The 26721-nt window shown below is 40.0% G+C and overlaps 2 protein-coding genes and 1 long non-coding RNA gene across 7 annotated transcripts in view; 2 read left to right on the top strand and 1 right to left on the bottom strand.

Moving 5' to 3' along the window:
* Positions 1–1573: 1573 nt before the first annotated feature.
* Positions 1574–3834, top strand: LOC141910375 (carbohydrate sulfotransferase 13-like). The gene is made up of 5 exons (XM_074801109.1): positions 1574–1734; positions 2209–2271; positions 2347–2410; positions 2642–2825; positions 3194–3834. Exons 1-5 carry the CDS (start codon positions 1574–1576, stop codon positions 3832–3834), a joined length of 1113 nt encoding a protein of 370 aa, XP_074657210.1.
* Positions 3835–4550: 716 nt separating this feature from the next.
* LOC141909478 (uncharacterized) lies at positions 4551–11405 on the bottom strand. Of its 2 annotated transcripts, none has more exons than XR_012619744.1 (3): positions 11341–11405; positions 5058–5100; positions 4551–4706 (listed from the first exon to the last, which is right to left on the bottom strand). It is a non-coding gene; the product is annotated as an uncharacterized LOC141909478 (long non-coding RNA). The 2 variants fall into 2 exon arrangements; XR_012619743.1 differs by lacking the exon at positions 11341–11405 and adding an exon at positions 5878–5934.
* LOC141909477 (taurocyamine kinase-like) overlaps positions 7038–26721 on the top strand; it is a 30172-nt gene continuing 10488 nt past the window's right edge. For 2 of the 4 annotated variants that reach the window (XM_074799861.1, XM_074799860.1), the window contains exons 1-6: positions 7038–7144; positions 23447–23655; positions 24097–24362; positions 25307–25455; positions 25608–25773; positions 25935–26115. In XM_074799861.1, coding sequence (XP_074655962.1) covers positions 7038–7144; positions 23447–23655; positions 24097–24362; positions 25307–25455; positions 25608–25773; positions 25935–26115 — 1078 coding nt within the window. Of the gene's footprint in view, positions 7145–18040; positions 18113–23111; positions 23230–23446; positions 23656–24096; positions 24363–25306; positions 25456–25607; positions 25774–25934; positions 26116–26721 lie in introns of those variants that run through there. The other 2 variants (XM_074799862.1, XM_074799863.1) reach the window with 2 other exon arrangements.

The following is a 26721-nucleotide window of genomic DNA, read 5'->3' as shown; positions in this document are numbered from 1 at the left end:
AATAATGCACACACAGATGTGTCATATATTACAGCAGATAATATGGTCATTGACAAATTTCGGGGGTCTGTCATGAATTTATTGGCCGTCAATATGGCGTCGGTCACGTGAAAACAGCCCGTTTCCACGTGATCGTTATTCCGCAACGTTTTGTCTACTGCATTGTTATCAGATTTGTTTCAAATTTTTTAGCGACGGTCGTGGTATCTTAGTTTTGAACATGTTCCAGAGATCAGGTGATTGAGAAGTCAAGGTTTGAATTTTCGAACAGCTTTGGTTCATAGCTACCCACCCGGATACCGTTCTCAATTGATTACGAGCAAAGGCCGGTCTGTATAGGAATGGTTTCGACTTTATAAATAAGCTCATGCTTGAGATAATACTCTATCCTTCTCTCTTTCTCGGCTTGGACAAAGGAATTTTTAAGTACGTATCGAACAAAAAGAAATTGATTTCAATATTCGATCGGAAAATTGACTCGCAAAAAATCCTAAAAGCGACATAGATAATTGCGCCTCATGAAATGTGTCTGTGAAATTATCACTTTTGTCCCTGTTGTTCTTTGCTGCAACCTCGTTTCGTTGGCGCCGTGAGAAATTGGTATTTCAAAATCGATTTTGCGAACTTTTGCTCCCAGTTTCAGGTGATTAGATATTGATAATCAGTATGAAACTAGTTTACAAACAATATGCCCAGCACGGCGTCCTAGAATTTTAGAATGAGGATCCAATATTTTACTGATCGATGCCTTTGATGCCATTATGACGTTTTGCTGGTTCGGGCTTTGCTGAAGTCATGAAAAAATACGTAACTGTAGTTGGGTCAAAACTAAAACCATGTTTATACCAGACGCGCTAACTGACATCTATAACAAATTTCTTTTGACGGCCAATATGACGTCAGTCCAAAAAATCTCTAAACATGTTTGAGTTAGCGAAAAATGTCCGTCGTCGTTTTGGCAACTAAATTATATTGTAGGTCGAATCAAGTTTCAATTCCAGCCAGATTTATGAAAAGGGATGAATGAATTTGAATGTTGATTTGATTTTCATTTCCTGAGTGATTTCTTTTAGATGTGTAAACGCGATGTGAATTACGCGTATAAAACGATTTGTAAACCTCGTCAGTTGGCTAAAATATCCTCTTACAAAATCAATGCTAACATGTGCTAGCTTGATTTCATTTACGCATATTTCCTGCATCGATTGTTGGCTATTATAATACAGTTGGTGATTCCGCAGTACCCCGACGGGTCAGGCACCTGCTACTGTGGCCATCAATTTACTCTGAAAAACTGGACACATTGAGGTGCTGCTGGCAACTGATTCACGCAGATGACAGTTCAGGAATATGGACAACTAATCGGAAAAAGTGTACGAGAATCGGGGTCTTAATCTAGAAAAAGACGCGTGGGAACTGTGTGGTATTAGTGGAAGCTCTGGCAAGTGGACAAGGATTCAAAATTTGATAAAGGTTTTGACACCTTGAGAAGTATAGGACAAACGAGTGGAACTCTACCGTGAACAAGAAAGTGGAACTCGAGAGAGACAGTAGACAGTGAAATACGGGTTAAATGTATTTTTGGAGACGGATAACGGCTAAATATGCTGTTTATTTCATCAGCGGATTCGTCACGTGTCAGTTGTTTATTTCACTAGTTCAATACACGACACCGAGGAGGCCACACGACGCGGTTGTCAGAGATCTCGGAGACAAGAATGGTGACAAAACCAGGTAAGATAAGATACTGGGGTCTGGTGTATAGGGTCTGTTTTTACAAGCCAGCGGTGAATTTTAGGTGAAAATGAATCAATTATCACCTCGGGGAGAAAATCGAAATCACTTTTTATCGAATTTTTTATCGAAATCACTTGACTTAAAGCGCTACTGCGCACTCACTTGCCACAAGTGGAATCCTCCTTAACCACAATAGTTGATGTACTACTGCACACTAGCGCACCTGGTGGATCCTCACTTGCCACTGGTGGAATCTCTATTGTTGCAGTAGTTGATGTACTACCGCACACTGGCACACCTGGTGGATCCTCAATTGCCACAAAAGGAATTATCTTGAATTACCACGGTAGTTGATGTCCTACTGCACACTAGCATGCTGGATCCCCATTGCCACAACTGGAATTTCCTAAAATTACTGTTACTGTAGTACTATCGAGATACCATTATGAGGTGTCATTTACTTATTTTCAGATTCAATTCAGTGATGAAAGATGCGTCGCAACAGCTACGATTTTCATCCAGTCAAAAGGCTTGGTAAGTGTAACGTTAAAACATAGTAAAAATGATAACTATTTACAATTTCATCTTACGCGGTTAGGTTATTTTCAGGAACGTAGAAAAAAGAAGGAAATGCGAACAGCAATGGCAATATCCAACCACACCCAACGATAAGGTAACTACGGTCAAATCAAACCCCGGGAATCAAACCCACACACTGGTGGAACTGAATTCAGACTCAGATCACCCATACACTCTTGTGGAATTGGATGCAGAAACCCACACACCAACTGTGGAAATGGGTCCAGAAACATATAGATTAATACCGCGTAACTGAAGAAATGGATTTCGACTCCGCTGTAATAACAGATTTAGTGAGTAATATTCTTCGATATTACTTCTCCAGGTTCCCGATGAGATTATTGAACGCGAACAGAAGCGGCGACAGAGTCGTTTACGAGCCCTATGTAAACAACAGGGTCACAGACCTCCGAAAAGTAACCACTTCGTTCGAACTCGACACGTGCTAGTGAACGATGCTAGGAAAGTGATGTTTTGTTTTGTACCGAAATCCGCCTGTTCTTATATAGGTAAGTGAACCCGACCTATCGCATAGTAGACCCGCAATAGCTGTCCACCACATAGATCCCCCAATGGCGTTTTAGTTCTAAAAAAAAGTTTTAGATATAACATATCCGGCGTCTAGAAGCAATGGCTGCCTTCGTGATATCGGTACAAAATCCTTACTGGTTGAATGTTCTTAACCTTCTGGTGGTAAGGATTCTTTGCTGCCTCCGGCAAGAATTCTAAAAATAGATCTTTCTGTAAAGATGGATGACTGATCTGACACCATAGTTAGATTCTCTAAAAGGACACAATCAAAATTTTAAGAAATTTTAATGTTTTTGCTATATCTATTTCACGTGTTTATAATGTGTTTATTTGTATTTGTTTTTAGGCAGCATCGTCAACCACGGTTTACGGAAAGACCAGTGGAACAAATATTCAGACGACGAGCCAGACGCACTTTTATTCGAACAGAAATATAAAAAGTACTACCGCTTTATATTCGTACGGGACCCGTTCTCTCGCCTGCTTTCGTGTTACCGGGATAAATTTCTCAACCGAACCGACGATTTTTACTATCGACGCGTCTACGGCCGAAAGATCGTCAAATCGTTCCGATCGTCTGCCAGCGACGACGAAATCGAAAAGGGATCAGCGACGTTCGGAGAGTTTTTGCGATATTTGGCTCCGCGCAACGACCGAGAAGATACCAGGGACGATTTCATCAACTGTTTCAACGATCATTGGTCCCAGTACCACGAACTTTGTGAACCGTGCGAGTTTAAGTACGATTTTATCGGTAGATTCGAAACGCTGGCGACCGATTTGAACTACGTGATTCGTAAGGCGGGTATCAGTAATGTGACGGAGGTGTTTGAACAGTCGCGTAGACAGCGAAAACGCAAAACCAATCCGGCGATGATTGACGAATTCTATCGCGACATTCCCGGTGATATCATTCAACGCGTTTATGACGAATACAAATGGGATTTTGAAATGTTTAATTACGATTGTCCGCCATTTTTACCTTGATCCACACTTGCGGAAAATTATCTTCCGCGTTTTCTGATACCCGATTCCATTTTTCTAAAAAGCGTCCGCTACTTTAACCTCATGCATACGTAGTTTCTGAAAAAGCGTCTGCTATTCAAATTTTCCCAGATCTTTATAACAGAATGGCTGCCGGTTTTACCCTGCGCTTCCAGGTTCCCACGAGCACTTAAATGACAAAAAGACCAACTCTAGACGTCTCGGGGGTGTGGAACGACTGTGCAATGCGTGCCATACGAATCTGTGCTGCGGTTGTGTTGAAAACCTTAAAATAGGATTCAGTCATAGAAATTCGATTTCTTGTTGGATTTCTTTCTGTATTCTAACCGCCCAAAATTTAGCATTTTCGTAGATTTCCTACCATATGATACGGGATCCACTTACACAGCTGTATTAGAGTTTGATAGATCTTAACTAAAGGCGGGCGTAGGTCGGCCTTGCGACGGCTTGCGACTCACTGCGACGCGACTCACTGCGACTGCCAGCGACGATCGCGTCGCGTCGCAAGGCCGACCTACGCCCGGCTTTAGAACTGTGGAACTGAGTTCAGAATTTCAATTCAAGTTAATGATGTTCCTGAGGAGAAGATCTATATAGACGAACCTCGAGAGAAAATGAAGAAAAATTGTCATCAATTCGTATAACGAATAAAAAGAGTTTATTTATTTATATTAATATAATAAAATTGACAATGAACATTCATTTTCGCACTCATGCGCCGCCTCTTCATTCTAACAGATTCACGATCGCCTTCGATTCGCTTTCTCGCCATTATCACGATTTCTATCACGACTTTTCATATTTTTTCATCCGCTTCTTTTCGCAATTATTCATCAACGCAACGACAGTAAATCCTGAAAATGATCGTCGTCTCATTTCAAATATTGTATAAATTCAGTGCAGTAGATTGAGTTTGTCAAGTCAAGTCTTAAAGAATTCAGAAAGTGGGAATGGGCCCAGTGTACTAAACAACTGTGGAACTGAGTCCATAATCAAATTAAACCCATGCATCTGTACAAACGGGTCCATAAACAAATTGAACCCAACACACGACTGCAGCACTGGGTCCAGCCCCACAATCTACCCCCAACTGCAGTACTGCAGCCCTACACTCCACCCTAACTGTGGAACTGATTCCGGAGGTTCTGGAGGAAGATCTAATGTCAAACCCAACACTTTGGAGAATGAATCAACTATTTTCTTACCAATAGCGAGAATTCCAAAGAAAACAATGAACGGTATGGACATCTGAAAATATAGAAAAAATATTGATTAAATAAGCGAGCCTTCGGCAATAGTTCCCGAATGGATTCCGTCTAAGTTTTTTACCGAGAGTTCGATTGGACGTTGTTTAACCTAACTGCCCCTAAGACATTCATATAGGATAAAAATCACATTTGTATTAACTATAGGGCCATATCTGTTTACAAATTAGTCGTATATGACGTAAATAGGCGCACAAAGGAAATTCGGAATTGTTCATTGGTAACTGAGTCACCCGTGAAATAAAACTATATCGCCCACTCTCATTATTAAAGTTCATAAGTTCGTCAAATATCTGTCGAATTCGTGAACTAAAGCAAAGTTCGTCCGTTTAATAGGCTTCGGAAAATTACAAATACGATACGCGTTTTCAGGGCAGAATTTACATAAATTACATATACTATTGAATTCGACTAACGTGTAAATTCAAATGCTCAAACCACAAATTTATGATTGAGGTCGGTCGTTTCCATAATATTCCAAGGGATGAACGTTAAATGCGACAAGTGCAATATGAATATATGCAGGCGAGTTCCATTTCATTCCAGGATGTTACTTTTTGCAAATTCAAGATATATTACCAGAGTTCTATACAATAGGCGACCAAGTCTTCATGCACTTCAGGTACTTTTTAACACGGAAAAGGTACAAGAAATGGCTTGTCCGTTATATTAAAGAAGCACCAAATTCGTCACGCAGGCTCACAAAGCACTATGTTCCTATCTTTCTCCCTTGAAACAAGAATAGAATTTGATGTCTTACCATATTGAAAGCTTTCCGAGTTTTGACTGTAAGTAGACCAGAATTCTTGAGACGTTTTGTCGGTAATGAGAGTTCTTTCAGTAACTGAATTAGTTACAAAATCACAGCAATCACCGTCTTTGATATAGTCTAATGCGGTTTACTCCGAGACACGCCTTGCCGGTTAGAACCAGAGAGGGAGAGAGAGAGTGTGTCAACCGTGTATTGAGAATCCCATACTAACTGCGCTTGAACGTCCAGCGAGAAGTTCGGGTTTTATAAGCCGGCCTACGCGTGCTTGTCGGCGCTCACCGACGGAAAAGAACTCGCCTCAACGCGATTCGCGGATTTGATTAGTAAACCTTTCAAAAACGAATTTGGTCACGATGAACGATCGTCTGTGAAAGTATTGTTTCGAGTCGGGAATTATCCGCGCTTCGACAAATTTTATGGTTGCTTGTTTTTGCTATTTTCAATTCGAAACGACTGCGCGTGAATCGCTCCGGTACCCCTGACAATAATCACCATAGAAATTGTACGATCGAAAATTGTTCTAACGCATAATTGCGTAATAATAAGTATAACATTAGCTTAAAATGCTTTAGTAAATTAACCTCCCACAGCGAGTTGGAATTTTGATTTTCGTGCGAATTTATGATTCAACCTCTTGTTGCTATACTCTTTATCCGCCCATTGAGTCATTTAAATCAAAATAGAGCGAACAGAATTTATAGATAATCAAAATGGCTTTCACCTAACAGTTGATTCAAAGTCAAATAATTCCAATCCAAAGTCAAATTCCTGAAAGCCCTCACAACTGTGGAACTGGATCCAGTCAAATTAAACCCACGCAACTGTGGAACTGGATCCAGAATCAAATCGAATTTAGCCCACAAAACCGTGGAAATGGATCCCGAGTCAAGTTATTTAAAACCCAAACGAACTGCAGACCTAAATCCGAAGTCAAATTAAACTGCAGGACTGAATCTGGAATGTTGATTCTGTTTTAAGTTCCGTTAAAAGTGTACAATGAATTTTTACGCTTTTATGAAAATAATTTCTTTGAAAAGGAAGCTGTATTTTCATGTTTTCAGGAAGTTCCGATAGAGGGCGAGTGTGTCGCAGTTGCTGATGCCGAAGCCGCTTGACGCATCTGGAATTATTGCGGCGTTTCAACGCGCATGCGCTGCTTTTCATTTTCGCGTCGTTTACTCCCAAACTCGAGTAGCAGCAGCAGCAGCAGCGGTTATACACTGTGGATTAACTCTTACTCCCGTCTTGTTCGCAGGTAAGACATACAACTTTTTTTTTGATTTTCAGATGTCGATGGAATTCAAGACCGAATTAGCAGACGATTTCTAGCAGACGATGTTTCATGCAGACATTCAGATATCAATCAAACGTCTGTGTTATGATAGATTAAATATTTGTAACTGTTGTGTAGGAAGAGATCGGAAGAGTCTCCCGGTTGATGACGGGAGAAAGTAGCACACACTATACTGGAACACAAGCACCAAATCGCCATAGGAATCAACTCGTCCATTATCTTTATACATTACCCAAGATAACAATATTTTTTGAAAATGCTGTATACTTTTTTATAATTGTTTGTATAAAGAGATAAGGATAAATGGTATACAAATATACATGTATAAAATGATAGCTAGAGATGGGTTAGATAAGCTGAAACATACAAGAAAAGAGATGTATGCACATGCTTTAATCCTCATCGTTCCGAGTGGTTCTTTTTGGCATAATTCTAAAAATCGAGTTCACCCTTAAAAGTTGGGGCGTATCGCACATCGTCTTAAGAATAAACTATTAAGATTTAGAAAGAAAATTATGAGTTATGAAATATTTTTGATTACAAAATAAACGCCAGAAAGTTAATAATCGTATATATTATAGTTGTTATATGAAACGCCAATATTGATGACGTAGTGTACATCAACTCGAACACAGAACCCCTTAAATAACGCATATTATGTATCAATGTATATATAAACATTATTGTAACGGTTTTTACGGCGTCAAAAAAAGAACTTTACGTCATTCTATTCATTACGTATTCGTTATGATATGGACGACGTATATACTGGAATCTGTGATCTGAATGTTTGAATATGTATCCAGTACTGGAAGGTTGCGCAGGTCACCGTTTTAAATGTTTAATATCCAGTAAAGCGGGCGTACATTAATCAAAGTCAACACTAGACACATGTTTACAGATATAGTTAGGAGACACATCAGAGGAATTAATGCGATTAACAGGACACACTGAATTTGCACAGGTCTAGAAAACACACTTGCCTCGAGTGAAGTTTGGTTGCCTTTTGAAAGTGTCCTGGTATCTTCTGGTGTTTTGAGTTCATTTGTTGGTTCAGTTGTGAAAGTTTTTGAAAGTGGCTGATAAAATATCTAATTTCCGGTTTTTGCAGTTCATTTTCGATTAGAAGTTCTTAGGCGAAGTCCTGAAAAACATCTTAAGTGTGGAGGACCACTTTTTGAAAGTATGCTGATAGAATATCTAATGCCTGGTGTTTGTAGTTCGTTTTCAATTAGGAATTCTCAGATTAAAGTGTACGATCACTTTTTGAGAGTGCGCTGATAGAATATCTAATGCCTGGTGTTTGTAGTTCATTTGCAATTCAAAATATCACATGTGAAGTCCTAAACACATGATGACGCCAACTCAATATTGGAAAAAATTGGGATAAAGTATATATGTAACGATTGTCTGGGAGTTGGGGTCCACGTTGCGGAATGGGGCCAGTATATCGTTGGTAACTGAATGATATCGCCACAAAAATAATTTTAAAATACCTCATACTTTTGATATGTACGGTTATTGCTGATACGTTAGAAGAAGAACTCCAGATCATGATTCATACGATGTTTTAGAACACATCTATATAACATAGATACCCGGCTATATCTGCTCTATCATCTTTAAAACGGTTTCTCCGGTATTTTCTCCGAGAGCCTCCGGTTTTAAAAATTCCAGCCGCACCAACATCATCGGAATCATTTAAACAAGCCACGCGCTTAATAAATATTCTTGGCTGGTTCAGAGCGGTATGGATGGAGTCTACGGTTTATAGCCGCGGTATTTCTATTAGTAACCGCCAGTAACTCATTTCGAAAACCGCAATAAAATGTGTCATAGAGTAAACTCTTCGGTCAAAGAAATATTTTTACCGTTTCCAAGTTCAAGTTCACGTTTCCGTCATTCAGTTAACCGATTTAAATCTTTCTAGTTCCCTAAATTCTTGTCTCCGTCTCCCAGTTGTAAACTTCCCAAATCCTACTGTGACACGAATCAAAATGACGACCTGGCATTTCATTGCAAACGACGATCTTCTCATTTTCGATCACTTTAAAGAGAAATTCAGTAAAATTATGAATAGTTACTAATGACGACCTTCACATCCTCGATCAATAACTTCAACGATTGAAATGGACACTGATTGAAACTGGACCCATTCCGGCAGCTATATTCACATGGTTTATGTGGCGACTTTTTCGTCGATTAATCCACACATGTGGGGCAAATAAACTCTCCCGATCAAAGTCTATATTTATTCAGCAGTCTCTGATGTTACTGATTCAATACGGTACACATCGGTACAGGGTATAGGGGTATGAAGGCAGCTAGAGTGAGCCGGTGGCCGAAGTAAACATGTTACGTCAGTGTTCTCCATATGCCGAAATTATGCTGGAATTTTGGAAAGGGGCTGCATTCATTGTTAAGTGTATGACATCGTGGCTGCTGAAGTAACAAGGCTTTCGACGCCCAAAATTTGAGCTAAATTCTTGTGAAATCTTCTATTTTTCACATAAGCTCGATATATTTCAAAACAATTATCAGCATTGATACAATATTGACATCCAGTCCGTATGTGTACGTATAGGGATGGCGTCTATGGTAAAAAAAAAGATTAACCAAAAAGATGAACCGAATTGATGAAGACATCGAACAGACTTAAATTAATTCAAGAGTTGAACTAAATAAATGTGATGAAATAAAGTCAGCTATCGTAGAAAGGTGATGATTGTTGGCAAACTGTTTTCATCGCGGTTAAATGTGGGAATTCAATATGGCGGTTGTGATGGTACTGTGCATTAGTTGGTGAACCGTTTTTATTATCGTCTATCTTGCGAAGTGAGTCACCCAAAATTTTCCTTCACCCCCCAACAACAGCACAGCGAAACCAACTGCAGTTTCTGTGAGTAATATGATGGATTGACGGATGCTGCATCTCAGCTACTGCTACAGCAGATGGAAGATACGGAGCATCATCTGACAGCATCCTCCATGTAAATCAATATACCAGAAATAGTTGATATAGTACTAAATGGAATGATCCCTGCCGTAAGACCTGATTTATATAACAACATTGACAAAAATCCACTCCAGGGTGAGCCAATTACCATGGTAACGTCGCGGTGGAGAAGATGCCGAAAATAGCCGTTAGATTTCGAAAATGATCCCCAATTAACTTGTTCTGACGATGACATCCAAAGGGAAGTTGAATTTTCCAGGGCCTGCCTGTCCTTAGCCTCAGTGGCTGATGCACCGTTTTTGATTTCATATAACCCAATAATTGGTTTCATTGGCAATTCCTAACTTTGACCAGTTTAAACTTGAAAGGTTGCTCGTTTTCTAGACCTACCAGTTTTTCACTTTATTCAGTTCCACAAAACCAATCAGGATATTGATTCACAATTGACGAGTTGTCATTGGTAACTAATCATAATTTCGAATTTGCTTTGTTATGAAACTGACCCCTAATCGAGTCCTGTTATATCGGAAATATAGATATCCCTTAGATCTATTCAGATCTATTGAGTGGAACTTGCATCAACGAGTTAATATTTGATGAAAGCGACGAATATCTGAATCTATATAATATAACAGAGACACACCGTGTATTAATTGGTTTATTTAAACTCATGGGGGCCCATGTAACTAACCGCTCACTGTGGTGGTGTGTCTACTAAAACCTTGCTGCGGTTTAACACATGTGACCCTCACCCGGGGTCCCTCACTATAAATCCTCGTCAAACTCCGTAGAAAATGTATCGAAAACGTATCAGTAATTAGTATCGAAATATACATGTCGATATTGTCCAAAGAATCGTGAAACGTGAAAGTCATCGAGAATAAGAACCTGGCAATTGAGAGGCAAGCAGCGAACATATATCTATGGTGAATGTGAGGCGGGTTTATCAAAACGGACCCAATTCTAAGTACCCCAACTGTGTTTTATTGGCAAATGCACCCGCTTTCAAGCATGGTACTTGACACATTTATCAAACTCGATTTTAGGTGTTGTTCTTTCCTTGGAAACGACGAGTACGTCCTAGAAAAATATTTTGGCCATTCATATGTACACTTCGGCCATATCTGTTGCAGCAGAACCAGTTATCCACAAAGTATACTCACAAATTTAGACACTAATACTCGTCAAGTATACTACGTACCTGGAATTGGCTACGTTCCGATTCGCCACTCGAAAACCGATAGAACAAACCTGTGTCAGTCGAGGGATAGGAACCCCTCTGGTATGCGAGATGTGTAGAAACTTGATTGTAGAATAAAAACTTTCTCGATGAATTTAGAACTCGGCGCGATGTAGAATATTATCTGCTATCTCTGAAACATTGTCAGGTGCGGTGTAAGCTACACGTGCGCGGTGTATCTCTGAAGTGATACTGTTCACCTGTAAAATCAAAATACCCCCCCCCCCCTCCTCTAATATAGCTCTTTGTATGAAAATGTGCGATCGTTTTTAAAATTGCATGAGCACGTGACGTATGAAGGGGGATGTGTGGGAAAGTGAAATAATTCGTACTCAATATTTGTGTAGGCTTCTAGGTGCACACTAGCACACCTAGCGGATCCTCACTTGGCCACAAGTGGAATCTTCTATTGCCAGTTGTTGATGTCGTACTGCATCGTAGCACACCTGGTGGATCCTCACTTGCCACAAGTGGAATCCCCTTTGCCTGTAGTAGTTTATGTCCTACCGCACACTAGCACACCTGATGGATCCGCGATTACTATGAGCCGTACTGCCATTGATATTGCAGTAATTATCACTGACTGCGGTTTCTCTTATCCTTGAAAACATCGATCATTTCTTCCGACGACTTTCACCTTGGCATGAATATAAAAACGACCATGCGAAAGTAATTGCTGTTAATCTGTGAGTATTTGGAGTAACGAGAGTGTATTTTTGTATAGAACCCCCGCTGCAATCTCACTTATCCTCCTCGAGTATCAGATAAAGAAGTTATTCATCCATTTCTGTCTATAGTATCGATCGATATTTTGCTCTCCGCTCGAACACGCGATCAGTAATTAACGCCCGACTTCGAGCAGACGAGAGAAACTGAAATCAACGCGGGGAATTCCAGATTTATCAGGGAATTCTGACTTCAGGGAATTCTCTGAATTTTTTGTTAATGTCTTGTTCTTGCTGGTGATGAGTGGCCGAGGAAATACAGCCCCCGCCGAGGAAATCTCATAATCTAATAAGAAGGAGTAGTAGTAGGAATTTTTTGGTAGCGGAATAGTCACACAGACGTAGGAAAAAATACGTAACGAGAACCGACCTTATTTAAATAATGAGATTAAAAACGAAAATATTCTTATCAAATGACAGAATGTATCGGACTCTCTGGAGACCAGTGTATTCTGCTAATGCTAAATATATTTCCGTCGGTCACTGCACAGATTACTTCCGGCGAGTTTTCCAGTGGGGCGCTGCTCAGATTACTTCCGGCGAAGATATGAATGATGCGGAGTTAACATTTCCGTTATCGAAGATTGATTTGTATATGTAAAGCATCGAAATGTCTTTCCTTCCTCAGAGATTTGTTTTAGTGTCACCCTTCCATTTTTCTTTTTCCACTGCTTTCCTAATTTCCACACGTATATCTCCCTCTTTCCTCTCATTCCACATGGACCGCTCTTTCTCTCTATCCTCTCTTCCTACTTCTTAACCAATTCCCTTCCTAATTCAGCCATTCGCCCATTTTACAACTAACATCGAAGACAGGTCAACGAAATTGTCAAGAATAATCATATTTACAAGATTATTTCCTTGTTTTTCATTCTGGTGTCAAGCACACCTGGTTAACAGCCATATCGCTTCGGTAACTCTGGAACCTGCCTCCGGTTGGTTAATTATTTATTGGCTATAAGATGAAATCCATCATAGATCTGGAGGTGTATCTTCACCCAGCAGCAGCAGCAGCAGCAGCAGCAGCAGCAGCGGCAACATCACCTACAGCTGTTGCAGACGAAATTTTGTTCCATATTACGTAAGAATGCACTAATTTTACCCGAAGAAAAGCCGCTTTGTTTATGTAGATATATTTAAGATATAGACTACGTACATTGCTCTACCAGCATCGCCTGCCAGGGTAATAGTTCGAAGCTCTATGGTCAAGTATAGAAGGCTACCGCCTACATAAAAACCTGCCAATAAGACTATGTGTTTGGAATAGATTATTCTACTCCATAAAACCCGCAGGAAAGGTTACTCTACATAAATCCTTTATGTAGTAATCGAGTTGCTTAATGTGTCAATAGATCTTCCCAGAAATATGACTGCCTCTAACACCTGGAAATTAGCATTTCGTAAATTATTTTGGTGATGCCATTGGGGCATGGAGGTAGCTCTAGGCCTATATAATATATGTTTTCCTTCTTCAATTGGCGACGTATTCTAACTTGTAAAAGGCATAAGAGTGTCGATGGGACAAAAGCCACAGAGCGGCGTCGTCCTGAGTAAGTAAAACATCTTGGAACGAATTCTTCTTAGGGTAAATTCTTGAAAAATGACAAACATTCTAGATATTTTCCACAGATTTTCTAAATACTTTGGCTAAATGCCTGAATTATTGCACCTATTGTTTAGAACTGATACAGTCTTCCGCACACAGACCAAGGTCACGCGCCAAGGTCACGCGTTCCACGACGATTCGACGAAAACGTTTAATTATGCAGTCACTGTATCCGCAATCCATGCATTTGGTAAAATGTCTGACTAACTAATAAATACAAATGTCACCGGCAATGAATACCAGCCATACCTGACCTCCGGCAGTACCTTCAAACCTCACACGTACAATGACCTTCAGCGAAATAAATACAGACTAACTGATATACTATACTCAGTACCTGCACTGGTATTACATACAACTGTCGGGGAATTTATAGGTATTATCTCAGGATACGTACAAACACTCGAGTTTTACGCGCAGGGTCTGACGATAGCGCGTGCGTCGTTTCAGAAATGTGAAACTACAACTTTGACGGAGAAATTTCAATTCGTTCGCCCGTTGATTGTTGCCCGTTGAAGTGGCCTCATAGTTGGACAAGGACCGCAAATCAAAATTTCCCTCTGACCCTCATCTCTATATAATAGTGCCTATAAAATATACGTACATGCGTACTATTATATACATTTTGTAAGTTAGACTACCACTTAAAACCGGGTGCCTGGGAAATATCATTTTTACGTCTCGTCTCAACAACGTTTCATTGACCAGGTTTTTATTTTCACGTGCACTTCACAACTTATTGTTCAAACAGATTCAGTTTGATGATACAGACAACTATTATTACGTATTCGTTATAAAGATATGTTCAAAAATGTCTGGTAGTGTGAATCGATAAGTTCACACTCTATCAGACTACTGCTAATCTGACAGACAATCCCTTTAAGGTACCTCAGCACCTAGCATCCATGGCATCTCCTCTATTGTTTGATTCTGAAGAAGACCACGCAGTTTGAATAAGTGAAGGTACCGGTACCCCATACACTATTTAAATAAGAAATTAATCCACGAAATTCCATGCTTAAATACATTTTAAGTAATCGGTGTTCTTTGAGAATATACAAGAAAAAACCAAATCTAGAGGAATAAAGAGAAGTGAATGACCAGGATGGGAAAACTTTAGTATTATTCACTCTTGAATGTAGTAGTTGCCTGACCTCAGTTACTTGCAGGGTTGAGCACATAGAAACCACAGGGTTCCAGATCTGCGATGATATGAACTGTTTGATGCACCGCGATCATAACCACTGGGATAGACTTTACCATAGAATACCCTATACACGCATACCCTCTGGGGTTATCTACGGTTAGCTCAGCGCTCTATAGGGTAATAGGTATGTAACCATGTAAATAAGATGGATATGAGTAGATTGAGGTCCAATTACACTCCGTCTAGAATCCCTACACGATGACATCCCTTTAATGTACCTCACGATATCCCCTCTAAGATACTCCACATATATTGACTAGGTTATGTTAGTCAGAATCAAGGCATCTCTAGTTACACAGTATAAGTTCTAGTTCATCGAGAAAAATCATTCCGGATGCGCAATCCCAGCGCGAGTATATGACTCACGGTATTATCACCAATTTTATTTGTTGTACGTTTACACCTGAAATAAGCAAACAAACTGTCCAGGGGTGTTCGTAATACAATCAGTGTACATGCTCAGTAATAGCAGACGAAAGATTTAAAAACGGGTGGAGCAGTAGAATCTGCAGACGACTTACTGGAAGCGTCCAGACGTCACTGCATGATGGTGGACTCGTCCATGATATTTGATATATCTGATATTATGTGCTACTATAGTTAGATCTAATATGGGTGGGGAAGATTTACATCTCGGAGACATTGGAAATTGACGAGTTCGAACCTTCTCGCGAGAAGGCTTATAGAATCACCACGCCCCACCCAGTTTCGCGGACAAGTTCAACTCTTTAAATGTGATTACTTGATTTCGTACTGAATCCTTTTTCGGAATTTGCCAGGTCATATTCGGATGACGCTGGTTCAATGTTCTGCAGAATTTCGCGGAAGGCTTCAACTTTGAATCGACGTTTTCTTCGTTTAAGGATGGCTGACCAGATTTCGAGAAGGGACACTATACCTGGAATTTATAAGTCTGACTTGACTTGCATATATGGGACAAGTATTGATTTCTCGAATTGGTTATGTGGCCTTAGTCGGTTCATATTCATATAGATTCATGAAATGTCTCGACTCGGGAATTCGTATTGATTTGGTTATCAGAGCCACATTCGTTGATAAGCAATTCAGAGTTCTAAGTTGTGATTGGTGAATTAGCTGGTTTATCTCCTTTTCGGGCCAATCAGCGACCGTTTCACATCCAACGTGCACACTCTAACTAGCTCTGACTTCCGTTACGAGGCAGGTAGATATTATAATTTCCGTTATTGTAATAAGCAGACCAGAGATGTCGAACCTTTCTAGAATATTTCTGTAAGCTCGCTTTCAACCACTCTCTCCTGAACCTATTTTTGAATCTATTTACAAAATAATAAATCAAACCCGGCAATACACCATCCCTTTCTCTACCCACGAGGAGCAGTTGGGCTTCCTGATCAAGGACTCCCCGTGCTGTAACTGACCTCCATCTAGGATGAATTTGTGAGTCTGATCTGAGGACCTCTAGCTCAGAAGCCACTTATCACCTAGCCCTGTCCGCCTATCACAGAAAAAAATGGTCACTTAAGTCTTCATGAATAATGCTATCATTTGAATGAGTTATTCAGGTAGTTTTCAGGAGGTATAGTCTTTTTATTCAGCCTACAATCTTGATGGATGCTAGTCGGCTGCTGCCCGAAACGTTTCTCCTCTAGCGAGTTGTCTGCAGCTGTCTGCCTGTTCCCGCTACAAATCCACGACAATCAACGAAAACTGTTGCCAAGCAACGGTCTCATCGAGCGCGATGACATGCATACAGCCTTGATGCCGTTAACAAATTCCTAGTCCAAAATACTTCTGATGTATTTAAGCCTGACACTCCGGCGGTTTTGATGCGATCTAGTTTCCCGAGAGATTCGGATGTCAAGGTCGTACGACACGCGTAAATTGGAATAAATATTTGCACCGGAAGTCGACGATGTATGTCCGCAGTTATTTGAATTAACGTCGACCAATCATTGGGGAAATCTCTAGGGGTTGAACCTTGAATATTTCCACGAAGAGTGAATTGAATGTCTAGCCAAGTCGTTAGTTTATTCGCGATTTTCGCGTTGATTTGATATAGGATGCAGGGCAATTGGCAAGGGTGTCGGTTTAGTCCGATGAATCTTGAGGGGTTCATTGAGAACCCTAGTGTCTGTCTGTGTACCACAGGTGGTTACACTAGGATCGCATAGAGCGACATAAAACACTGAGTGTGGATACATCAACTTCCAGGACTGGGTGAACTGCTGTAGGGGTCGGATGCCGACAAGTAGATTGGCAGCCTGCATAAAATTTACTGGGGAGGTAATCGTATAGTATTTGTTAACGATACTTTTAACCTACGTAACGTACATAAAATACATACCTATACACACGATACATCTTAAATAGCTGCTAAAAACTATACGAATAACAAGGCAAAAATATTAACAAATCTTTTTCTTACAATATTACTGAGATTTATTGATTTAATTATCATTAAGGATTAATGCAATATGCATTCGTGATTTATGTTTTCCTATCAAACGTAATCATAAAGTTCCATACATCCTTCTCCGTCATACTGTTGTTCTGCATCTTTAAAAAGTAATGAATTGAATTAATCGTACATTCTTATTAACGGTTATATACTAATCAATTAGTCTTAATTACCAGTTCATTATTAACGATGTAATTCACTATCTGGAAAAAAACTATATGTTTACGTCGTGTTCTTCGGTTTCTTGCAAATTTCCTAGAAACTTAAGCGCAAAATCTATTTAGAAATCAATGAATTCAAACATCTTCTTTATTGTGCAGTCTAAAAACAATTCCCTTTACACACGCAAGTTTTAATCATGTACGGAATAATTTTTATTCAAATTTTCATGCCAAGCTCTCAGTGTTTCGCGTGCTAAACCTCTCAAATCTTTTAATTTTTGTAACGCTCGATTTTGAACAAATTACCATCTTTCTCACCCGACAAACTATCTAAACATGTTTTTAACAGTCTATACATGTATGTAGCATATAGTCACTGCACACGAGTGGTACTTTGACGTATACGATCTTATTTTATGAACGTAGTTATGTGTCAAGTAGGCGAATTTGTACTTTGCTCTCCTGCACTACACCGTGCGGCAGGGCATTAGAAATTCATATAGACATCGATTCCTATCTAGATTTTCCACTGACAAGTAGGACTGTCGTGATACCGGCTGGTATTTTAACTTTGTGCCGAGCAGGAAGGTAGAGGTAAGGTGACTGAAATGTTTTGTCATTTTTTCTCCAAAATTTACGATTGCGTTAGGGTGTTTTATCCCCTAGATCTACAACCCCTTTTTATTTGAGTGAAAATGATTTCACCCATGAAATGTAACGATGGGTATTTGATCCATTTGACCGAGATTTCTGAACTGTTGCACCGATGCAAGAAGGGTTTGATAGGGAACATATCCAATATAAATTGATTAACTTAGAATTGTGAAATAACTTAAATTTCATATATTGTCTCATATTATTACAAAACGTAATTTTGGTGTGGTTCAGCGCCATATGAATTAAGATATTTTGGCCGAACCTTTTCGATTGCTGGCCACCGCCAAGGACGATATTGTGGATAGACTGGATAATTCTCAAAATGTAGAACACAATGTAGGCTCCCGGAATATCTAAAACGGTCAGAATTATAGATTTCAGAAATCATCAATTCTGGGATCGTTCATATAAGGCAAACATTCGTCGTTCAGCGGTCATCTTAATCTTTAGTTCATCGTTGATATTCGTGGAATAGGTCAAAGCAAACCTCTTAAAAACTTAAAACTATCGAAGGGCATATAGAATTAAATCGAAAGTAGATGACGATCTTTCAGATTCTTAATATTCCTAATCCTAGATTCTTATTGTTCCACAGTTGTAGAACACAAACGTATGTTTATATCTACGTATCTTTAACACCGGTTAGAATTTGGCCAGTCTTTAATGTAGGCCTACTGAGTGAGACACAGTCAACTAAAAGTGTATTTTCTCGGTTACGTTTTGAACAAATCAGGGCAAAATCTCAAAAGATAAAGTTTAGGGACTCGTCACATTTTCCATAGCTCTATATTTCTTTAAGGCGACACTCATCTTTAGTACAAACGCTACGTCTACGTCATTAATGCCTAATTTTTGAAATATTTGAGTCATTTCCTGATGATCGAAGTTGTTGAAAGGTCAAACATCACTGATCGATATAATATCACGAAGAGTCACCATTACGATCTGACACCAGTCTAGACGAGACGAGACGTTCGATCTATGTAATGCGAACTCTGTTCGAACATATACATGTACGTACGCATTTCGCGTGATCAAAGTCATGTAGACAGGATGCGCTATCAGTTTTTTTTTTCAACAACACGACACTTGACTTCAAACGGAAATCGTTCGGGTTAAAAAAAGGACAAATCGGGCCGCTATACGTACTATTCATATCCTTATAACTCGTAGGTATGACCTTGGCATTAGTGACAAGTCTACATCATAAGTGTTTATTGGAAATTTTTATTGGCCGTTCACCTTTCCCATATACGTAGACTGATTTTGTGTGTTAGTAAGTAAGTACTCGTAAAACGTCTTTGGTTTTTTTTGTAATTCTGTGACCAAGAGATATGTGGCTGACTAAAGGCGAGAGACTCAAGACTGCTCCCGAGGTTCCCCTCACTCTATTATTCCACGGACGTGGAGTTCACCATCATTGCGATGGAGTGTCTCATGGACATTCTACAATCTCGAACCTATAACTCGCGATCCCTCGGCTTTCGCAGATCGACTTTGATTCTGACCAGCCAAACAGTCCAGCTAACTCAGAAAATCGATTGAGATTTATTTGAAAATTTACAGATTCCATGATCCAAAGTCATAAATTCATCCGGCAACATTTTTCGCAATAGCAATTCTGGTCATGTCTGAATGTCTTTCGTCATCAGTTCATGGACACATTGAGTTCATGAGTAGATCAGCTGTCCTTCGTCACCACGGTGACTCACTGATAAGTGTCTAGTCGTCACGTACTTATAATAACATGACATCCATATATATTACACCTAAACCCCTCCCACTTCTGTGTCAACATCACAGCATCATCACGTGACTTACAGTCGACAACGATTCCATTTTTCTGTACCGGAAGTAAGAATCTATTCAGTGATTTCGTGTGTTCTCTTTTCTGATTGGTGGATTAGCCGAGCTACCTCGCATATCGACCAATCAGCGATCGTTTCATATCCACACAGCATTACTGTTTTTCTAGTAAAAAAAGACGTCTCTCATTTTTCCCTATTCGTCCACGTAGTTTTTGTAAGGACGGGAAAATTGGATATCCGTTATTTTATTAGCACGCGATACGGAGAGTTGGCGTGATGATGGAAAATCGAAATTAAGACCGTGACGAAGGACCATTTTGTATAGGTTTACGGAGCGATTAGTTCGGTGTGTTTTCAAGCAAAATATTTGTCAACAGAGGTCTATTAGTCTGCCACACGCAGCCCACAGAGCGTTTCACCCAAAATAATTACGTGTTACTCGTTACTTGTCAACTCGGTAAACCATCAATGAAGTCGGTAAACTTAACTAATGTACACAGTCAACCGCTGATAGGTATACATTGCAGGCGTGCTTTTCCTACGCGCCATATTGGTTAGCAAAAACAATAACAAGTGAATTACATGTCAGAGCCAAGTTTGTAGGCCTATATCCCCTGATTTTTTGCTGTTGGCAAGTCTCGGGTGCTTGTTTGCAACTGGCGCTATATCTGGGGTCGACTGAAAAAAACTTCAATTTCACCGATCATTAACCTGGCCCGGTCAACCCGATGAAATCAGAACGCTCGAATATGAAATTCTGTCGTAAATGTGTAGAGAACTCGATACTATATTCTAGTCCCACATTTAGAAGTAAATTTGGTGTTTTCATTCGACGTATTTGTCACAGATCTGCTATAGTTAGTCACACGCAGCCCGTTCTAAAAACAAGAGTGTTTTATTAGACACAATGCTTTCGTCTGGTACGCACTTGTATATATGTGTCAATGTAAAATTGAACATGTCGCTTATTTTGAATTCAATATTCAAATATTCCGCCTTACTTTTACACGATTCAATTTCAAAACATCGAGTCGATACATAGTTCAGTATCGATATTACTGCATTCCAATTGAGCTACATTTTTAAATGTGTTCCCTTAAGTTCGTCTATACATTGGCCCCGAGGATTAATGAGTGTCCACCTGGGACGAAATCAACTTGTTTCTTATCTTGAATATCTTAGAGTTCTAACTCACGAAACGCCCTATGTAAATTTTATATTCCGTCCGCCCTATTTGTGAGGCTGTGGCTCTGGGTTCTCGGCAAAAATCTTCGCTAATGGGGCCGCGACCTGATATCCATAAAACGCCCTTTCGTTCAATTGCTCATTTTGATACTAAATTGGTAATGATAAACAGTGAACATCAGACAACTTGGCCAAGTCAACATCGATGAAACACACATTTGGGTTTATGTCTAGGTTAGAATAAGGGAGTGGTCTTTCTTCGCCTCTGGTGGAGATTTCATTTGGCTTCATTCGACGTCATAAAATATCCCAAAATAGATATTGAGAAGTTTTTAAATGAATACAGTAGGCTTTGTCCCTCACGGCGATCATGTTGGAAATGGTAAACTGCTACCCCGCGTTAGAGCCAAATATGCTTTTACTGTGGTAAAGTTCAGTACGGTACTTATACCCAGATTTCGTGTAAAAAACGAGTAAGATTTTGAGAAATATACAGTAGACTCTGACTCTAACTGCGGTAAAGTTGAGACTGGTAAAATTATACTCAGAGTTATTGTCAAATACTGAGTAAAAGTTTCAGAGATACAGTAGACTCTTAAGTGTGTACCGGTACAATTCTACTGCGAGTTGGATGGTGTCAAATACTGAGTAACAGTTTATAACTGAAATACAGGACTTTGCCTCTTATGGTGTAAGGTTGAGTCTGCGGTGGGCAAATTCCACGTGGAATGGAATCTAATTCACAAATGTCTACAATGTATTCGATATGTACCAGTATAAATTGCGTCAACGTGGCCGCTTCATTGACATTATGCAATTTAACTGATAAAGCGTCAGTGATTGGCGAGAAAAAAACGACGATAAAATCTGGTCTACATTTCTTTCGTCTGCCTACGTTCAGTCGATGTAACTTCCGGTTTTTAAATCAATCGTCTTGTTTACCGGTTAAGCGCAGGTATTGATTAGATAAAAGGGATATCGTCGTGTTTATCTGAGAAGTCTTTGAAGGTTGTGACCTCGAGGCTGTGTACGCGATATAAATACATACTTTCAACCTTTTGGCTTTTTCCTTCTGAACGTTAACCCTCGATCGATACGGCGCTTTTCTATTGCTGTTTTTAGATATGATTGGCATCGGTTGAATTGTAATTCGGTATAAGGTGACCACGTAGGCAATATGAGTCATTTCCCTCGAGGACTTCAAAACGATTTTAGAGCCCATGGTTTAAACTGGCAGCTGGTAATTAATCCCTGCTGACCTTCCACGACCATCGATATTGACTCATGGCTTCAAGGAGGGTCAAGCTTTGTGTAATTTGGCCCAGGCTTCCGAGGCTTGATTTTTGACTAGGAGGTTACGCGTTTCAGGTCAATCTGGGCCTGGTTTTGACCAATTCTGACTTAAACTGGATCAGATCGTTCGGAATGAAAAATTACACCCGAGATGCGTTAAGCAGTTCATGAGTTTGATATCAAGTGTAAAAGATACTGCGGATGTCACCACAGTATTTCATGATATTTTATACGGGGAAGAGATAGAAAATCTACCGTAAATATTGATCAGATAAGACGACTATTAATGCAGACAGCTTTGGTGGTAACGCAGCCACGAACTGTTGTCGCGTGGTTGTCACTACTACAAACGACAATAAACCCGTCAGTGTGTTCAATAGTAAAATGATTTCCATTAGTTACACGCGATCGTGATTTTTATATCAAAACGTGTCCAAATGTAGACTTGATATACTCTTCAGCAAGCACCCTGCTGTATCCAATCATGCCTAATGATTTGGAGCATCTAGTGTTTTAATCACCACGGCTTACGTACATGTTGCGTCATCAAAAGTCTGGCTAAATTCTGCTTCGTTGACGGTAAAATGTTCGACTTTTAGCGAACTAAAGGTCGATTACTTCGATCGGTTGATCGATCGTTTGTAACCAACCGAAACCTCAATAAAGAGTGCAGACGAACTGATATCTGATTCCAGACTAATCCGTATGTAGTACCCGCCGACCGGGTACATTACAGTTCTAGACCTCTCAGCAGGAAGGCCTCTATCGGTAAGCAGAGCACGGATTTCCGTACAAAATCCTTTTTACGAAACCATTTGCTGACCGGCTGGGTTCTCCCTTGATAGCATAGTATCCAGACCTGCAGTCGTTTGGTCCGGGTTAGACGTCACTCAAATTGCGATCGAAAAATGTATAAACAACCAAGGTTTCAGGCATCACGTGCGCAGACCTGATTTTTTCAAGCTCTTTGTTTGACTCTTTTCAGATTGCATTTTCTTCTCATCCGTAACAGTTTAACGACTATAAACGCCGAAAGAATGGAAGTCGGAACATTGCAGGATTACCACAAGAAGTTATCCACGTCGAAAGATTGCAAGGCGCTCGCTAAAAAACACTTCAGCGCCGACCTCGTCGAGAAGTACAAGGATACGAAAACGGCCAGTGGCGCCACCTTACAGCATTGCATCAAATCATGTAAGTTGTATTTCAGCATAGTTCTATGATTTCAGTCACTGAAATTGATCTCGTCGAAAATTAAATAACTTTAAATCAAAACTTGGCATTGAATATTTGAAATTCGAATGTGCATGTATAACTGATAGGTGAATGAAGATAAAATTTCCCCATCCAAATGTGTCGCTCCCGAACGACCAGACAAGGGTGCTTGCGAGTTGCGTGACGGGGGAGAGGCATTCGTTTCGACCACTACACTACCTATTCCGGAATAGCATCAAACCTGATAGAAGCGACCGGTAAAAGGGTGTAATCCGGAATAGCTATATCTAAACTGACCTACGTGTCAAACCCTGCCTTATTCTCCCGTTGCGTGAACCCCTCAAGCAGATACAGAGACTTGTTTCATGTATGGAATAATAAAAACATTTTCAATTACGATTTTCAATCATATCTTTTAAGGTGTTGAGAATCTGGATTCCGGTACCGGTATATACGCCGCCGATGCCGAATGTTACGATACGTTCGGTGATCTGTTCCAACGCGTCATCAAGGACTATCACAAAGTCGAAGCAGATGAGATCAGTCACCCGGCCCCGGATTTCGGAGACATCGATAACTTACCGTTCGGCGACCTTGACCCCGATAATGAGTACGTGGTCTCGACGCGGGTCCGAGTTGGACGCAGCATCGACCAGTTGCCTTATCCGCCTATGATTAGCAGCGAGGTTGGTACAGGCAATGCACTTAGTAATTTTTTGTCGATTCTTCGTTTGAAATTATAGTTGGATTCATAGGAAATTGAAGCAAAAAATCATATTGTTGAAATAGAAACTCGAATTTGATTTGAAAAAAAATTAACCATTTCAATCATTTGGAATTAAATAACTAACAAACAGGAGGATTTTGGAGTTTGATTTATCAACTAACCCTATCGCACGCTATCCACCTGGTGGATCCTCACTTGCCTCGAGTGGAATCAAGTTGATTACCACAGCGGTCGATGTCCTACTGCACACTAGCGACACCTGGTGGATCGTCGCATGCCTCAAGTGGAATCCTCGATTGCTCATAATAAAACCTATTGTTAAGTAAAACTGTTAATTAAAAGAAATAATCATTTAAAGAAATATGATGAAATAGGACGCTTTTGGAGCTTTTCAAATCCGATTCAATAGCTGCCCTTCGCGTAGTATCTGGCGTCGGCAAACCGGCTGCTGATCGTAAAACAGACGATCTGATCACATCTGTTAATCATCAACCTATTCGTATATAGTACTTGCTCACACCTTGATCATATACTCGACTAAATAACTGCAGGTTTGAATTACACACCGCCCGTTAATAACATATTCAGTCGATCGTGTTTTCAGGCGGGAATTACCTCTAATTACCTGACTGTATGCTTACCGTTTCCGAGTCCACGCCTCAGGTATCAGCCCTACTTTGTAATAGGGTAGGGAAAAATTGGACTGAGAAAAAAGATAGGTTTGACCCTAGTTTTTAGAATGAAGATAAAGTTGGAATACTTTGATAAAGTTGGAATATTTGAATAACATCACAATTTTACCTGAATGCTTCCTTGCCATTTCAACTACTGGCTCCTTTGTTATCTTAGCTCCTATATTCCTTTAAGTCCATACTTCATATCAATTCTGTGCTTATCCCGTAGGAACGTCTGTCGATTGAAGACAATCTGAAGAAGACGTTGGAAGATTTGCCTCCCGAGTTAGCCGGTACCTATTACCCACTGACTGGAATGGATAAAGACACCCAACAGAAACTCACCGACGATCACTTCCTATTCAACGACCATGATCGGTAGGTGCCTTCGCGAAATCCCCCAATGACATAGTCGAATTATAGTCGTTGATTCGATCTTTCACCTTTGACGTCTTAAAATTGCCTTTGCACGTCCGCGTAACTTTAAAACAGATATTGGATATTATATTGGAGATTAAATATTCGTCTAGGTTTTTGAGGTCAGCAGGCGGATACAGAGATTGGCCGTCTGGTCGAGGTATTTTCCATAACTCCGATAAAACGTTTTTGGTTTGGTGCAACGAAGAGGATCACATGAGAATCATATCCATGCAACAAGGTGGAAACCTCGCCGAGGTTTACAACCGACTAGTGAAGGTTAGTTTGAAAGAAAATGCATTGGTTTAAGTTTGCTTTGGACCAAGTTCCACAGTTGTCTGGGTTTAATTTGATTCGGAAGCCAATTCCACAGCTGTTGTGTGGGTTTGATATGACTCTGCACTCACATTCGTTCGGGTTTAATTCGACGTCTTTTTCAGGGTATCCGATCATTGGAAACCAACATGAAGTTTGCCCATCACGATAAGTACGGATATTTGACGTTCTGCCCGACGAATCTTGGAACGACCCTGCGCGCCAGTGTACACGTCAGACTGCCGCTGTTGGCATCGAAACCGGACTTCAAGGAAACCTGTGAAAAAATGAACCTACAACCGAGAGGTAAGTCTTAACATACATCACTGACTAGAGCGAACGGTTGAGAATTCATATTGAAAATAAGTGCATTTTTTCGATATGCACTTTTACACTGTACTCAACGAGAGTGCTGTAATGGTTAACTATTTTATTTGATGCACGAGCTTTCGCCACTAATGTATAGCAGCATCATCAGGTGACACTCATTCACCTGATGATACTAATATACTAGTATCATCAGGTGAATACTATATACTAGTAGCGAAACATCGTGCATCAAATAGAATTAGTTAACCTCTCGTCTCGTATCTATTCTACACAAGTCACGGCTCCTTTACGACACTTTTCTAACAAATTTTAGACCTTTAGCCAGGTTCTAACTAAACCCATTGCCATTTTATTACTTGATTTTTATTTCTCTCTTAAACACTAAGCCATAATTAGCTTCTCGACTGTTGAAACGGAGCCAGTTCCACAGTTCTCATTGGAAATGAAGTAATTGTATATAACTCACAACTTTGAACTGGATCCTGCGTAGGATATGAAATCATATTCATTAAAATTCGCCGCTGCCTTTTTACAGATTTCTATGTGTAATCTGGGCCATTTTTGAAAAACAATGTTTGGTCT

The sequence above is a fragment of the Tubulanus polymorphus genome, chromosome 8 (assembly GCF_964204645.1).
Source record: "Tubulanus polymorphus chromosome 8, tnTubPoly1.2, whole genome shotgun sequence".
NCBI classification, from domain to species: Eukaryota; Metazoa; Nemertea; class Palaeonemertea; order Tubulaniformes; family Tubulanidae; genus Tubulanus; species Tubulanus polymorphus.
This window is presented reverse-complemented; position numbering and strand designations above follow the sequence as displayed.

Coding starts and splice junctions, on each gene's coding strand:
- LOC141910375 (XM_074801109.1), top strand. CDS start 1,574: ATGTATTTTTGGAGACGGATAACGGCTAAATATGCTGTTTATTTCATC. Junction 1,735..2,208: donor AAGAATGGTGACAAAACCAG/GTAAGATAAGAT, acceptor ACTTATTTTCAG/ATTCAATTCAGTGATGAAAG. Junction 2,826..3,193: donor ATCCGCCTGTTCTTATATAG/GTAAGTGAACCC, acceptor ATTTGTTTTTAG/GCAGCATCGTCAACCACGGT.